The sequence below is a fragment of the Boleophthalmus pectinirostris genome, unplaced genomic scaffold (genome assembly GCF_026225935.1).
Source record: "Boleophthalmus pectinirostris isolate CB_2022bp ecotype Guang Dong unplaced genomic scaffold, ASM2622593v1 HiC_scaffold_12, whole genome shotgun sequence".
NCBI lineage: Eukaryota > Metazoa > Chordata > Actinopteri > Gobiiformes > Gobiidae > Boleophthalmus > Boleophthalmus pectinirostris.
In genome coordinates, this window is record NW_026571018.1 from 32859644 (window position 1) to 32876834 (window position 17191).

At 38.1% G+C, this 17191-nt stretch overlaps 1 protein-coding gene across 2 annotated transcripts in view; it reads right to left on the bottom strand.

Annotated features, from left to right (window-relative positions):
* Window positions 1-17191, bottom strand: part of gabrg2 (gamma-aminobutyric acid type A receptor subunit gamma2) — a 238442-nt gene that overhangs the window by 144182 nt on the left and 77069 nt on the right. For both annotated transcript variants that reach the window (XM_020938712.2, XM_055148747.1), the window contains exon 4: window positions 684-904. In XM_020938712.2, coding sequence (XP_020794371.1) covers window positions 684-904 — 221 coding nt within the window. The remainder of the gene's footprint in view (window positions 1-683; window positions 905-17191) is intronic.

Sequence of the window (17191 nt, forward strand, 5' to 3'; positions counted from 1 at the left end):
CTGTGTACTGAACATAGATAGAGGAGTTCCATTTCAGAACTCAGCGCCAATTGAGGTATTTTTGTATTTTCTTTTCTTCTCAACCTTCACACGAGCTAATGTAAAGCTATGATAAATATTCACCCTGAATACTGTCCCACCAAACCAAGAATTAGAAAAATATGAAAACCAGTCATTAAAAAAAAGGCTTTAAAGGTAAAAAAATAATAAAAATAAATAAATAACTCTTGTGAGATTTCAGGAAGGTTATAATGTTGTTACCTCCTCTAAACATAGCCAGAACTGTGTTTTGTTTCATTCACACGTGTTTAAGTAATCCTTTACTATTAGTCTGTCTACATCTAAGAGCTCAATATACTCTGTTCTACTTTATGATGTCATGAAGTTGTAGTTTTCAAGTTAACTTCTACCTTCTACATTTTGTTTAACAGAGATTGGCAATCCCAGGTCTGAAATCATCCAAATGAAGGTGAAGTGAAGGTGAGTGACAATAAAAACACAGAGGCGCACTTTCTGTATTACCACATGACATCACAAAGTGGAACAGAGTGTTTTCTGATTGAAAGAAGAACTGGGTTGGTGTGTTAAACATGTGTGAATGAAACAAAACACAACTCGAGGTAAACAACATTATAACATAGATCAACAAAAAGCATAATACGGGCCCTTTAAGTCATTTCTACCTCAGTGTGTAAAGTATCCGCCCATCGTTCCAGATCCTGAGCATGCGATTGGGCGTGGTGATCCAGTGGGCGTCGGCCTTCTTGGAGTTTCGGAAGAACGTGTCCGGGATCCAGATCTTGCCCACCATGTTGCTGTTCAGACGCAGGACCTTCATCGTGCTGTTGAACTTTAACCTCCGATCGTACCAGGTCTGGGCGAAGAAGATGTCAATGGTGTACTCCTGAAAACACAAAAGGCAAGGGTTTGTCAACATTTGTGAAATAGAAAATGTTCAAGATCCATGCTTTGTTGAATGTGCTTTTACTCAGTCTATTTCCTTAAAGGGTCATTGTAGGTGTGTAACGATATCCCAGTCCCACGATATGATATTGTCACGGTATAAACCTCACGGTACGATATTTATTGTGATATCGTGGGAAAACTGAGGATACGGTGGGGAGGCTCACAATTACGAATGTGACAATATCCAAATCTCTTACAATATTTACGCAGTATTTTCACGATATACTGGACATCTCACGGTACGATATTTATTGTGATATTTTGTGGAGGCAAACAAAACTGTTAATATGCTACTTTTTCCTCTTAAAATGCCTTGACCTGACTTAACCCAAAGAGCTAAGACTTAAAAGTGCTTAGAACTGTTCTTTCTTAAGTCACCCGGACTATAAGTTGCTCCGGATTACAAGTCACACCAGCCAAATATGCATAATGAACAAGAAAAACACATATAAGTCGCATCGGACTACAAGTCACCGCACTTTTCGGGGGAAATTTATTTAATAAATCAGAGACCAAAAACCGACATTTCATCTTGAAAGGCAAGTTATAATAATATCTAGAAAAGCACTCAGAGAGCGCAGACCTCCGCCAAGGACTATCCCCATTTTTTTATATAAATTGCGATAAAATCAGTCTTCTGGATCAGATCCGGATCAGCCTTTGGAATATGAAAGAGGATCCCATTGTCCATCCCTGAGTCAAATTTCATGGGGTTTGGTCAATAATTAACCGAGATATTGAGAAACAAAATTTTTGGCCCCATTTACCACAATGTTAACTAAAATTTCAAAGTGATCCAGAATCCAGGATTTCTTCCGGATCACCCCCAAAATGAAATCAGTTCTTCCTTTTCACATTTCCAACAAATCCTGAAAATTTCATCAAAATCGGTCCATAACTTTTTGAGTTATGTTGCTAACAGACAAACAAACAAACAAACAAACAGACAAACGCCGGCAAAAACATAACCTCCTTGGCGGAGGTAACAAGAGAAGAGAGAACAACAGACGTAACATATGAACAGTTCTTCAGATAACTATAACATAAACAGCTAGGGGTGTAACAATATCAAGTCTCACGATATGATATTGTCACGGTATGAACCTCATGGTACGATATTTATTGCGATATCATGGGAAAGCTCACGATATGGTGGGGAGACTCATGATTAGGGATGTAACAATATCCAGATCTCTTTGTACGATATTTTTACAATATACATCTCACGGTACAATATTTTTTAAATATTTTGTGGAGTCTAACAAAACTGTTAATATGCTACTTTTTCCTCTTAAAATGCCTTGACAAGACTTAATCCAAAGAACTGAGACTTAAAAGTGCTTAGAATTGTTATTTCTTCATGTAGTCTACACTGAAATGGAACAAAGGATCATGGTCTATGTAGTTCCCTATGTCTTTAACTATTGGTGATGGTCCACAGTATTATTGTGAGAACTTTGACGATACGATATCACGATATTTTGATTATTGTTACATCCTTAGTGCATTGTGTAACTTTTTTGGCAGATGGTCCGTCAAATACTTTTCTCCATGGATATGTTATTGCTTTGGAATGTTCCACAGTATGGTATTAATCCTTTCTATCTTCATGGAGACCAAACAGACTGTGTTACAGGTCAGATCTGTGGAGAGACGACCCCGCTCACAGTCAAAATACTTGGTTTTCTAAGTATTTTTGAGCTATAAAACCTGCTGTAATTGAATAAACGTAAGGTAAAGTTGTTTAATTAATGTCAAACTGTAGAACATTCTAGACAGAGCAATGACATATCCATAGAACAGAGCAGGTGACGGACTCCCAAACAAAAAGTTACATAGTGCGCCGTTAACATAAGAAATGAAACTGTATGTTGCTTGAATTAAGACCAAAAAGACTAATTCCACCGGTAGATTTTTTTTTCTTGTTGAGTAAAATCTACTCAAATCAAATTAAATCTTCTTAATTTGAGTCATTTGAATTTACATCGATATTATTTTTTGCAGTGTGGGAGCAAACGTCACCGTAAACGTCATCACAACAAAGAGCTGGGAAGTTGTCAACACCTCCTGTGGATAGCTGCACATCACAGTAGCGAGCAGCGGATTTGTCATTTTTTTATTCATACCAAAATGATTACACAGTGCTGCCGAATCCTACACAAATTACCGATTAAAAATTGCAGAACGAAGTAAGTACAAAGTAGCGGGCGTCTAGCTATAGCAGTGAAAACAGGGATTGATCGGCAATATGGCATCTTGAAAATAAGTGATTAAAGATTGCTATACATTCATTCAGATTGCTAATACAACTTCGAGAGAGGAAATGAGAAAGGACAGCAACTATATGATTAAAACTCTGAAAAGTCGATTTTGCATAACAGGCCTGCTTTAAAAGTGCCCTGCCCGACAATCAATCAGACAGAAATGACTTTTAAAAAGATCAATAGTCCATGTTAAGAATTAGGGAAAGAGTCATGAACAGACAATGAGGATGAAAAATAAAACGGATTTCATTTGGAGACATAAATCTTTCAATTTTACGACCCTTCTCGGCTTTTGTTTTTCAAATTCTCCATGAAGATAGATAAGTCTTACGCCATATTGTGGCATATTATTTCAAGTAAAAGTCGGGTTTGTGGAAATGCAAGCTCACTCACAGGAAGGACACGTTTTTTTTTCTACAATTTTCAAAGCAATAAAAACATTACAAATTTTAAAAAGGAGAAAACGACTTAATTTCTGCTGATTTTATTGCTAAAAAGTTACACAGTGGGTCTTTAAGGCGAGACAATACAGGTGAATACGAAAAAATTGAACAATTTTGAGATATCAATTTGAAACTTCTCCTGCAGTGTACAAAAACAAAGAAAAAAGAAAATACTACAAGTCCTTCATCGTGTAATGTTTTCATATAAAAATAAGGCATTTTAAGTGTAAAAATGTACAACTTTTTAGACAGATTTAAATGTCCTGCTTGTTTTTGTTGACACATTAGATACTAAAAACATCTGGATATCTTATTTATACTTATAGTATTTGACTAAACCTGATCTGACTGAAAATATGCTTAAAAATTAAAATTCTGCTTCATGTTTTACACTTAAATTTGCATCCTGTAACTTTCCCGGCAGTGTTTATTAAATTGCAAGTGTTTTTTAAGCTCATAAATACCTAGAAAAACAAGCATTCTGACAGTGAGCGGTGTCGCCTTTCCACAGATCTGACCTGTAACTTGGTTTGGCTTGGTCTCCATGAAGATAGAAAGGTTTAATACCATACTGTGAAACATTCTAGACAAAGCAATAACATCTCCGTTGGAAAAAAAAAAAAAAAAAACACTTGATGGACCCTCGAGCAGAAAAGTTACACCTTTGAACCTTTAAAACTTGAATAAATCAGACTTGGAATTACATTTTTTTGGCTGTAATGTAAAACAATCTAAGACCTTGCAATACGTTATCAGTAATTTTATATGATTTTATTACTACTTCAGTTTGAATAAGTACTATTACCAGCACATATACAGTATACGATCTGCCATTATAACGGCACAATACCCATGAAATCAAACTCTCCCCTCGTAAGCTTTTTATGCAAATGGAACTTTTTATTCTCCAGTTCATTCTTAGAGCGTCTCCACACACAAGATGGCACCTCTTCAGACCTCCTTCAGTCCTTTTGTCCCCGAGCGAGTACGCCGTCGCAAAAGCCCATCTTGACGCCCTCAACCTGAAAATTAAATGTTCACCGAGCCAATTAATAATACGCTGGGTTTGTTTGGGTCCGGCATTATCTAACCTCCTAACCCCCTGACTTGGCATCACCCCGCTGGCATCCGCACACAAAAACCGAACACTGTCTCCTATTGAAATTGTCATATGAGGTTCTGGTTAATGGGCCGAATCCGGCGTTCCAATGTGAGAATAAAGGGGAGTTATCGAGAGCTTGGGTTTATTCTGTGGAAGCCTTGAGGTTTCGGAGTAAAGACAGGAGATGGGAGGAGAGGGAGCAAACGGAGAATAGTGAGGATTTGAGGGCACAGAAGCATTAGCGCGCTGACAAAGCTGAGGGTACAATAAAGCTCCAATCCGAGCCAATGAGTCCATATTTGAAAACAACGGAAACCCACCTCCCCCCCGACAGGCTTTCAGAGTTGCCAGGGAAGAGTTTTAAAGGTGCCGTTACTGGTTTCTACTTGTCTTAAAAACCAAGTGAATGTGATGTCCCCCAAAGTGTTCGCCTCCTGTCAAATGAAGTTCACCAAGGCTAGAAATTATAGGGGCAAGTTTGGGGCTGAGTTCCATATCACAAAAAGGAACTGATTTACGGACAAAATAGTTAAATGAAAACACCAGGATCATGTAGAGTGGATTAAAACGAATATTTTAACATCAAAATGAGGAGCCTGACAGCAGCAGTTACGCAGAAAGGCCAATGTTTTGTTTAGTTTTTTCCAATACAAGGTGAACTGGATCCGGAACTGCTGGAGCCGGATGCGCACCCATGCTCACTTCCTATTTGGAAGGTTAGCTATGTCCATTTATATGTATAGGCTATGCAATATACACATTCCCAGCATTCCAATTATTCACTGCAATGAGTTTATAATCACTTTTCACAATCCTCCGAGACCAGAGGGGAGGTTTGAGGTGATGGTAAACCTAAGACACTGCACTATGAGATTTGGTGCAGCGTCTGCAGTGATGCAGTCACTGTATCGGACCGTTGTGGTGAAGAGGGATCTGAGCCGGTAAAGCTCTCGATTTACCATCAATCTACGTTCCTCCCCTCGCCTATGGTCAAGATCGCGGATACAAGTGGTCGAAATTAGTTTCCTCCACATGGTGGCGCTCCCTTAGAGATAGGGTGAGGAGCTCAGTCACACGGGAGGAGCTCGGAGTAGAGCCGCTGCTCCTCCACGTCAAGAGGAATAGCTGAGATGGCTCAATAAAATGCTTTCTAATTAGATGCAAAGAATTAAATAGCAAAAACAGATCTAAGTATGAAAAATAAATAAATAAAAATTCAAACAAGTGTTGTTATCTTCTAGAGATGTTAGCATTGGAATTAGTGGGTTTTATTAAGAAGGAATGGAATAATTATTATTTTGATAGCAGTAAAATAAATTTGGCTTTTGAAAATATTACTATACTAAAAGTAAACTGCAAGCCTCCAATGATTTTTTCAGGCTCTACAATGTATCTGTACTGGGGCAAGACACATTCAAATACATGGGAAAAAAATCAGCTAAGGGCCCTTGGAGTAAATGACGAAGAGGGAAATGTCATATGCAGGAGATACTAAACCTCCGATGATGATTAAGGAGCAGTGACTCCACTCTAAGCTCCTGACCACCCTGCACAAACTCATTTCATTTGAGCACACCACTGCAGACGCTATCGATCCTCCTACCCGCCGGAGATATCGAACCCGCCGCTTGGGTAAGAGGATCTCCACAGACCTGCAGAGGGAAAGTAACCCTTTTACACCTGAGTGACACACAGCACTGCCTCAGAGCTCGCAATCACAATCAACACCGACAAGTGTCACTTTTCCTTATTCTGGATTAAAACTGGGGTACTTGAGTTTCTAACCTTAAAAGGGAGAAGGGGAGAAGTAGGTGGGTTTACATTAGTATTTCGTTGATTAATCAGACAATGGTGTATTACTTGACCAAAATTCATACTAGTCAACAATTTTTTTTTTAGATCATAAGGTTTTAAATGGGACAATAGCAGAAAGGAGAAGATAGTGAGTGAGTTAGCTCAATTTAAGTATTTATTATTTTTTTAATAATTGTAATTGTTTATTAGAATTAGTAAAAATATCATGTACGAACAATGGGGTTGAAAATCAAATTAATATTAACAAATTAAATATTTTATTTTGAGAAAGAAATCTTTTTGGCTTTTGTTTTCTAAATTTTCCATGAAGATAAATAAGTCAAAACTGTAGAATATTATAGCCATAGGAACAACATTTCAAGAGTCAGGTTTATGCAAATGGCTCCGGTCAAGCGGTAACGGAGGGAAACGGGCAGATTTTTTTACATTCAAATAGCTTTTATTCAGAAACTAGAGGGACTATTGAAATAAGTAAAGTATCAGAATGTAGGAAAGAGTTACACTCCAACAGGGTAAAGTTAAACCTGTGATATTCTTTCAAGTTGTTGACAAAAAATTTCAAAAGTCATGTTGGTAACAGAGGGAATGAAATATGCAGCACTTTTTGGGCAATAAATACAAACATTGATAACTAGCAGTTCTCAATTACATATCCTTAACAAACTGGTTTGAATATTTGCTTCATATAGTTTTCTACCATATGGTACAAGATTAGGTTGAAAAATTAGGGAAAAGTAATGGAGAAAAATTGTTCAAGCAAGTAGAAGGTGCATGATTTTGCATAATTTGTCAACTTTTTTCTTCCGAATACTTTAATATTACTTCAAAATAAAAGGAAACTATTTCTATAAAATATGTCAGTCCTTCCAAGCAAATTTTTATCATTTTAAATAAATTTTTATTTGAAAAATCATGTACCTTCATCAACAGTTCAAAGACCGAATAACACAAGATATGATGAAATACATCCATTTATTTACATGGTTTGCAGGTCTTTGAAATTTGGGAAATAATTTTTGTTCCATGTTTCATACATGGTCTGTTTAAAACGTATGTAACTTTAGAACCAAAAATGGTACAGAAAAAAGGTAAACAGTTTCATAAACTAGAGTACATATGTATCTGTTGAATACATTTTTATATCAGATGCATTAACTTGAATTTTTGGCCTTGCTGTTTACTTCTGCTTGACCGAGCCCACATGCAAGTTCACTCACAGTAAGGACATATGCTTTTTCTACAATTTTTAGTGTAATATAAACATCCAAAATTTTAAAAAGAGGAAAATATTTTTATTATAAACTTAACAATTCTTTACATAAATACATTGTTTTCCAGATTTTTTCTGTATAAATACTTTTTTTTTTTGCATAAATTCCCATGCAGTTCAGGTCAAATACAGTGAGATATGTAATAGTTTTAAGAGCTTTTTACACACCCCTTTTTTAGTGGATGAGTTAATCAATCAGCAGAACATGTCTTTAGTCAACCGTGAATTTCTTTGGGCGACTACAATCCTAATTTCCATGATTCATTTTCAAGAGTGTACAGCTTTAATCCTTCTTTTCTATCAGATGGAGAAGTGAAGGTAGGTGGAATGAAGCTGCTATTATAATATTCTTTCTGGCACAACACAGACTTCGAAATACTAATGTGATTTTCGGCTCTTACATAGGATCTGAATCTTTTGGATCTGCTCATGAAAAAGAGCTATTGATGATGCAAAATTTGATTCGACTTTTCAAAAATAAGATCCGGTTCTAGCTGTTCACACTAAGGAACTGTTCAAAAGAGCCGAGCCGGTCGAAAACGTCACTTCACTACTATTTTAATTTAAACATTTTTAACTTAACATATAAGTTTTTAACTTTCACAGTGATCACAATACTGAAAAATGTGATGGATACTTTTTACTTTCTACTCTACTACATTTTATATCTGGACTGAAAAGCAAAAAGTACTTTTCTTCAAGGTTTGAGACCTGCTGAAAAGGCTGAGACTTCTTTTTAACACATTTAATTGAGTTAATGTCCCAATTTTGAGCAAACCAAACACAAAAACAGCTAGAAAAAGTTTGAAATCAACTGAATCGCAGCTAAATTCTTCATCAAAATCGATCTTAAATTACACATACTTCAATAGTTTTACTTAAGTAGATTTTTTTCACGTATGCTTTTACTTTTACTTGAGTCATTTTTTTGCCCCTGTATCTGTACTTTTACTTAAGTAACAAAATCGAGTACTTCATCCACCACTGCAATTATCATAATCCTGACAATCGTGAGCACCATAATGATTCAAATGGCCTATGCAGCTTTTATTACATTGTACTTATGGTTATGAATATTTACTGATTTTTGTTTGCTGAGTTCAAAACGCAGATCTTCATCACGCTAAAAGCCCACCTCTCCAGTACAGACCCGCTCCCTGGTCTTCAGAAAACCTCAGACCCTCCTCACATTCATCACGAGAGGACTGATTAGAAGAGAATGAGCGGCAATCAGTCAGCCTTTCATGTCCGCCAAAGAGCCCTGCCACCCACACCAAGGCTTGAATAATGTTAGGCAAGAAATATAGAAGGGGCCGAAGTTTAACATACGTGCCATTTAAGGATAAGAATGAACTATGGACGTGCTCTAGTGGACGATCTGAAAGCGTATTTTCTCCATGGAGATGTTGCTGTTTTGTCTGGAATGGTCTACAGCAGGGGTGTCAAACTCATTTTGGTCCGGGGGCCATATCCAACCGACTCTGATCCCAAAGGGGCCGGATCAGAAAACTCGTGGCATATAAACCCCAAAAATAACAATAAGCTCAAATATTTGTGCAGAGAAACGCAAATCTATTACAGAAATCTTTTTTAATTGATGAACTCTTTCTTTTACAAAATATTATAATATTATGAACAACCTGAAACTTTAAGAAAAATACAATTTCAACACAATGTTTTAACATGAACTTGTTTAACAAGTCTTCATTTGTGCTGCTCTGGTGGGAGGGGCCACGCACAGAGACGCTGGAGACGCTGCTATGATAAGCACCGCAGAAAATTACCAATATTTTAATAAAAAATAGAATTAAAATATTTTAGTAGAAAATCAGCCGAGGGCCAGATTAAAGGTCTTGGAGGGCCAGGATCTGGCCCCCGGGCCGCATGTTTGACACCTGTGGTCTACAGAGTCAATCAAATTTAGTAATATCCATGTATAGTAGTAGTAAAATCAATTGTGAATAGACTTTTTTGTGAATTCAAGGCAGTGCTGTTGATTTGGGGCGCACTGGGGATTGTCGTGATGCCCGTTTTATACATTTTTTCGCCAGACCGGTCAGTTCTATACTCCTGTGTGAGACTTTTCGTTGATGTTCGGGGGGTCAAAACTGCCATCATTTTGTCGCAAGAAAATAATAGTAAAAAGAAACCAACGAAGAACAATAACGAAATGAACATATCCAAATTGTGATCAGATTTCTTTGGCATACTGACAACAAGAACTTTGTCATAATGCTAAATACAAAAACTAGTGTTGTCGCAATGCTAAAAAGTCAAAGTCATTTTCAATAGTTTATGCGTATAATATGTAATTAATGTAACATTTGATTTAATATTATCATGTGGTCCTGTATTTGAATATAAATCAAGAACGTTATAAATTCTTATTCAACAGTTGTTGTTTTTTTGACAAGCCTTCTATATACTTTGCTGGTGGGGTACTGCATGTATGTCTATAGCAGAATGTTCTGCACTTACCATGATGACAATTCAAACATTAGTACATGCAACTTCGTCAGTTTTTAGATGTCTGAAAACTCAAGAAAAAATTAAATAAAATGAATTTAAACTGTGAGCCTGTAATCAGTAGGAGTGTTCATGATCCTCTTTAGGTATTTCATTTTCAAACAAAAAAGGTGAGAGGGACTAAAACACTGTTGCTAGGAAATGAATGCTGGTTATTGTCTGACTGCAATGGTATTTGAAAGAAATGTGTTCAACAGAAAATCAGTTTACCTGTTGTAGCTCCAGTTAAGTCAGTTCTTTATGATCAGATTGTGTTAAAAGCTCAGAATACAGTCTAACATGAGCAACAGCTTCAGTTAGAAACCCTAGTTAGCCAGTTGGGCGACGTTCAGACAGCAGTTCAGACTCCAAATCCGATTTTTTCGCCCCTTATGTGACCTGTATCTGATCTTTTCATGACAGTCTGAACGGACACCGATCCAATTTTTTCAAATGCGACCCAGGCCACTTGGATATGTGCTCCTAAAACCGATACATATCTGATCTTTTGACATGCGACTTCAGTCTGAACGGCCAGGTCACATTCATCCCACCTACACGTCATAACAACACAGTAACAAGCACCTGTTACGAGCCAATGCATAAAAATGCCTGATCTCAAGAGTTGAGCCTGGTTAGTACTTAGATGAGAAGCTGCTGAAAATACCAGACACCAAAGTGGTTCTACGGCGTACTGTTGTTAGTCCTTAAGCAAGACACTTCCTTCTCCTTATCAGTCTCCTCCTTAAAACAAATAAGCTATACCGTTCTGGCTCCGACACGACAGCAACTTTAAAATCGCCAGGTGCTCATGTTTAGGCGACTTCCGTAAACACTGAGCAGGCTCGCTGAGTTTGACGTCGTCGTGTAATCCAATGCACATGCGGGACACTTTTGGGGCGTTTAAAGGTCGCACTGGAGATCACATACAAGTCACATTTAAAGGTTGTACAGAGGATTTTTTAAGGGAAGAGAAATACAGCGACAGTCCTTTTTCAGATGTTGCGCATGCGTGACACCACCCTCCTCCTCCACAGCTCCCTCGGTAGAAACACCTCCTCCCACCTCCTTTCCTTACTCTACAAATCACGCGTGTTTACAGCCGGTGCGTGTTCAGAATTACTGTTGAAGTGACGTGTCTAGAAATAATTTAGCAACCGACGTGTCAGTTTTTAGACCCTTCGTCTGCTTCAGTCGCGCCATCGCTGGAAGAAATCTCCAAGAATCACCTCGGTTTGTCTTCGCTCCTTTTCCCCTTCTCTTCTTCTTTCAGCGACCTCAAAAACAGACTTTCTTTTGCGGTGAACTGGTCGTGGATTCTCGTCCGCCATCGCAACAAACTTTGTGTGAATTGCGAGGAAGCTACAGTTTAAAAAAGCCTCTAAGAACCACTGCATAAACCACATAATCCACCGGTGAGTCAGTTACACTAGAAACATAGGGAGTTTGATTGACAACCTAACAGCCAATAGAAAATGAGGTAGCCTTGTTTTCTATTGGCTGATGTTTATCTGGCCTCACTACGTCCACAGTTGATAAATTTTCATACTTTTTTTTTTTTTTTGGTCATCATAATTACAAGGCTGCTGCGTCTCTGTAATGGTATTTGAAACTTTCCCTGACAAATTTGAAACTTTAAAAAAAATCCTACATACAACCTTTAAGTGAAAAGGTGGACATTGAGCATTAAGCCCTGCAGTCTGAACACAGCCTTAAATAACCAATACCCTGCACATATATTCTACTCCCTCCTCCACGCGGGCCTCTCTCCCAGCTTTTCTGTGCGGGTGGTTTTTAGCAGTGGGTGTGTGAGCTAAGGCTAACTCACACGGAACAGTGCTTCGGTATAGCGCTCTGTTCTGAGGAATTACAATACGAGTGGGCTCCCAGCGGGACTCCAAACACAAAACAATGACACAAAACAGCGCTATGTGCCAACCCCAAGTGAATTCACAATATTCTGACAGCTACTTCCAACCTTCAGACTGCAGTAATTATAAAGAAATAGTGGTGGTAATGTGATACGGTACACTTATGAGAATTGATTTGAGTAAATGGCGTGAGGGAATAACTACGGTAAAATACAGGTAACAGCTACAGCAACACAGTTCTTGCAATATATCAGCAACAAACCACCTCTTGTGTATCAATTAAACACACAATTCACGTTATATGGACTAAAGTATAAGTGATCACGACAATTAGACGTGACTGAAACAAAATGGAAGGTCCTGTATAATTTTTACTGTTTTAAAAATGTAAAAAAAAAAAAAATCAGAACTAGTCAATTTTAAACATTTGCAGTGATTACACTTTTAGAAGCATTTTCACAACTCTCAATGACCAGTGCAGTTACTAGAGATCTTCCGATAATACTCCCTACAACTGTACAACAACTCACTCTTATGTAACAGATAATACTCCCTATAACTTTACAACAACTCACCATTATGTAACATATAATACTCCCTACAACTGTACAACAACCCACCCATATGTAGTATAATACTCCCTAAAACTGTACAACAACTCACCCTTATGTAACAGATAATACTCCCTACAACTGTACAACAACTCATCCTTATGTAACAGATAATACTCCCTACAACTGTACAACAACTCACTCTGTGTAATAGATAATACTCCCTACAACTGTACAACAACTCACCCTTATGTAACAGATAATACTCCCTACAATTGTACTGTAACTCATCTTTATGTAACATAATACTCCCTACAACTGTACAACAACTCACCCTTATGTAACAGATAATACTCCCTACAATTGTACTGTAACTCATCTTTATGTAACATAATACTCCCTACAACTGTACAACAACTCACCATTATGTAATATAATACTCCCTACAACTGTACAACAACTCACCTTATGTAACAGATAATACTCCCTACAATTGTACTGTAACTCATCTTTATGTAACATAATACTCCCTACAACTGTACAACAACTCACTGTTATGTAATAGATAATACTCCCTACAACTGTACAAGTCCTTTAGCAAGATACATCATTGCACTGTCCCCTTTCTGTGACCCCATGCATAAAAGATAGCATAACTAAATAAGTAGTATTCTTTTTTTATATAAATATACTGCATTTATTAACGATAATGTAATTAATTAAAACGTTGGCGGGTGAAAATAATCTCACCCACACATGCTGAATATATTTACATCGTATAAATGCCATTGATTGTGGCTTTACAGAACATTTAAATGGAGGAAAGAACTGAAAGTAAAAACCAGTTTAATGTTTCTAAACTGGAAATCACTAAAACTGGTAAACAAATGTTTAAAAAAAAAAAAAAAAAAAAAAAAAGGCATAAAAATTGAGGGGGCAAAAAAATATACTCATGAATGAAATTTGCAATTTTTAGGACAAAATATGAAACAGTTGTATGTAAAAAGCTCTGACGATTTGGCAACCCACTTCATAAATGTAATCATCAAAAAAAAAAAAGACAATTTTAAAATGTAAAATGTGTCACACGATCGAGTTTCCTTCCTCTGAACAAGCAACAAAACTGTAGCGCTGTAACAAAAGTATTTAGTAAACTACACCAAAAAATACTCTTGGCGACATATCGATACAGCAACCTGCGATACTGATTCTGTATCATCCCATTAAACGATATGATATAACACTTTCTTTAAATAATATAATGTGATTTTCAATATTAAATTAGAGAACTTTCCTTTTTTCATGACTGTGTGTTCTTATATCTTTGTAATTCCTCAGTCGTCCAGGTAGGTTCCATGATCTATGTGCTCTTATATTTGTTCTGATACAGCTCAAGATCAAATGAGTATCTGATTTTGATACTAGTTGTATTATCGATTATTGTCTGATTTTCGATGCTTTTGACAACCCTAAAAACTCCATGAAACCAACTGATAGGTTCTAAGATGATTCTAAGATGATTCTTAAAGGTTGTATAGAGGATTTTTTTAAGGAAAGAGAAATCCAGCGTGACACCACCTTCCTCCTCCACAGCTCCCTCTAGAAATAATTTAGAGACCGACACCTCAGTTTTTAGAGCCTTCGTCTGCTTCAGTCGCGCAGTCACTGAAAGGAATCTCCAAGAATCACCTCAGTTTGTCTTAGCTCCTTTTCCCCTTCTCTTCTTCTTTCAGCGACCTCAAAAACTGACTTTCTTTTGCGGCGAACTGGTCGTGGATTCTCGTCCGACATCGCAACAAACTTTATGTGAACTGCGAGAGAGCCACAATTAGAAAAAGCCTCTAAGAACTGCTGCATAGTTACCTTAGAAACGTAGGGAGTTTGATTGACGACCTGACAGCCAATAGAAAATGAGGCAGCCTCGTTTTCTATTGGCTGATGTTTATCTGACCTCAACACGTCCACAGTTGATAGATTTTCTTTCTTTCTTTTTTTTGGTCATCATAATTACAAGGCTGCTGCGTCTCTGTAATGGTATTTTAAACTTTCATTGACAATTTGAAACAAACAAAAAAATCCTCCATACAACCTTTAAGTGGATAACAGCGATGTAGAAGTTTGCAGCAGCTTTCTCTTTGCTTGTTGTTGATGAGACATGTGTGAGGTCATGTCTGTACATTTTTCCATGGAATACTGTCAATAGAGTCCGGCTGCTAACAGTGCACGAGTAGGGTTCCGTTTGGGAGGTGCACTTGTGGTGATAGTCGCTCTTTTTTCTGCGGCGTCTCATTATAAGACAAATTTAACTGAAGATGAAGCCAAGTAAGTTCCTTTTGAAAAGTTTATCAAAGTTTGGTGCAGCGTCTTCACTCACGCCTGCTCAAGCCGACATCTTCGGTCCTGCCGCTTCCCCAGTTTAGGCTCCTGGCTCCACTAATGACATCACTCTGTTACAGCCGATGAAATAGCGGTAACCCTGTCGTCATATCACTGAATACGTCTCAGAACGTCTAATAAACAAAGTGTGAACTAAAACGTATTCAATTAATACTAGTGAGTTTGGAGAAATATTGGAATAAATGTATGTTTTTGTTTATTAAAATAAAATTGCAAATATTGGTAGGGACTATTTTGTCCTCCCCAAATACTGGTTGCGACATGTCCCCACCGTCCCTATGCAAACCTACACCCTTGCAAAATTAGCCAGTCCACGTTAGCTGCTATATACACTCATGTTTACAGATGACTTGGTTGGACTTGGTTTAAAGTTCCTATGACTACTTATTTTAATAAAACATACCATATTTTCGGGCTATTAGACGCGCTCTTAAGCCTCTAACCCCATTGAAAAACAACCGCGCAACCCACAATCCAGAGCGCCCTATACACGAATCCACTCGGGTGTCCCAGTACGACTTTAGTAAACTACAAAGCCGCACCACCCACAGCGCACGCAAACACACACGGAGCAGACAGCGACCGCACAGCGAAACACACCCACAGACACGCTCATCACTCCACGCCGACGACGAACGGAACGGAGGAACGAATCGAAAAAGCGAGCGCAATGTGCCACTTCTAGACACAACTGAGTCACTGCGAACACGCCGACAATCCAACAGTCCCAGACAGCACCCTCCCTACACGCCACAACTGAACAAAGCCCAGAGTCACCGTGAACGCGCCAAACAAAGTCCCACTGACCCATCCAACTGTGTTTCGTTTAAAGTCCGGTGCGGTTTATTTGTGAAAAAAGTTCAAAAATAAACCATTTAATGACAGTGCGTCTTATAGCGCCTAATAGCCCGGAAAATACGGAACCTAAGGTCATTATATGTTAAGAGTTTGCATTCTTTTCCCGGTTTGGCAATTTACAATTTTACATCTTGGTTGTAAATCATGACATCACGCTAGGGAATTCCGCAAAAGTTTCCAAGCGTCTTCACAAATTGTTTCTCGACTTGTGTAAAACTATCATTTATATTTACAGCAGCTCTTATCCCACCACTTTATATCAGAATGAGAGAAACGTCCAAACCTGTCATAAGCTCTTTAAGCGGGCCGGGGCAGGGGGCATGGGGCTGTTAAGAGGTGATTGACTCTGCTATTGTGCTGCTACACCACAGGGGCAGGGGGCCAGAGCAGCCATTACACCAACAAACCAAACCTCCACGACCGCCAGCATCTGCACGACTCAAACATCTGAGCCTGTGCCAAGTCCACAGACGAGGGAATAAAGTGTGTAACGCGATGTGATCAGTGCGCAACTAACTACTCAGCCAGGCTCGGATAAGAACTGGTTTAGAAATCAAGTAAATATTATGTCACTCATTTCCATTCCATTGTTTTATGTTGTTCCAAAGCAAAAAATGTGTATCCATTAAATCCACAGTGCGTAACCTTTTGGTGGTGGTATGTTACTCGTGATTTGCATGGAAATGTTTCATACAATGGGATATAATATTGGTAAATTGTCACATTATTATAATACTTTTCCACCTTCAAGGCACTCAAACACTTTACAACAGGGGTGTCAAACTCAAAAGTAAAAACGGGGACAAAGGCTACGTTCAGACAGCAGGGTTTAACGCTCAATTCCGATTTTTTTGTGTGAAATACGATGTTTTTGCGAGGTCGTTTACATTTCCAATTAAATGCGACTTGTATGTGACTCCAGTGTGAACATTAAACGGCCCGAAAGTGTCCCGCATGTGCACTGGAGACACGATGACGTCAACTGCAGTGAGCGTGCTCTGTGTTTACGGAAGTTGTCCAAACACAGACGCGAGCATTGAGCACCTGACGATTTTAAAGTTTCTCTTGTACCGGAGCCAGAACATGAACAACTTACTTGTTTTAAAAAGGAGATTGAGAAGGAGAAGGACGAGGTTTTTGGTCGTGGTG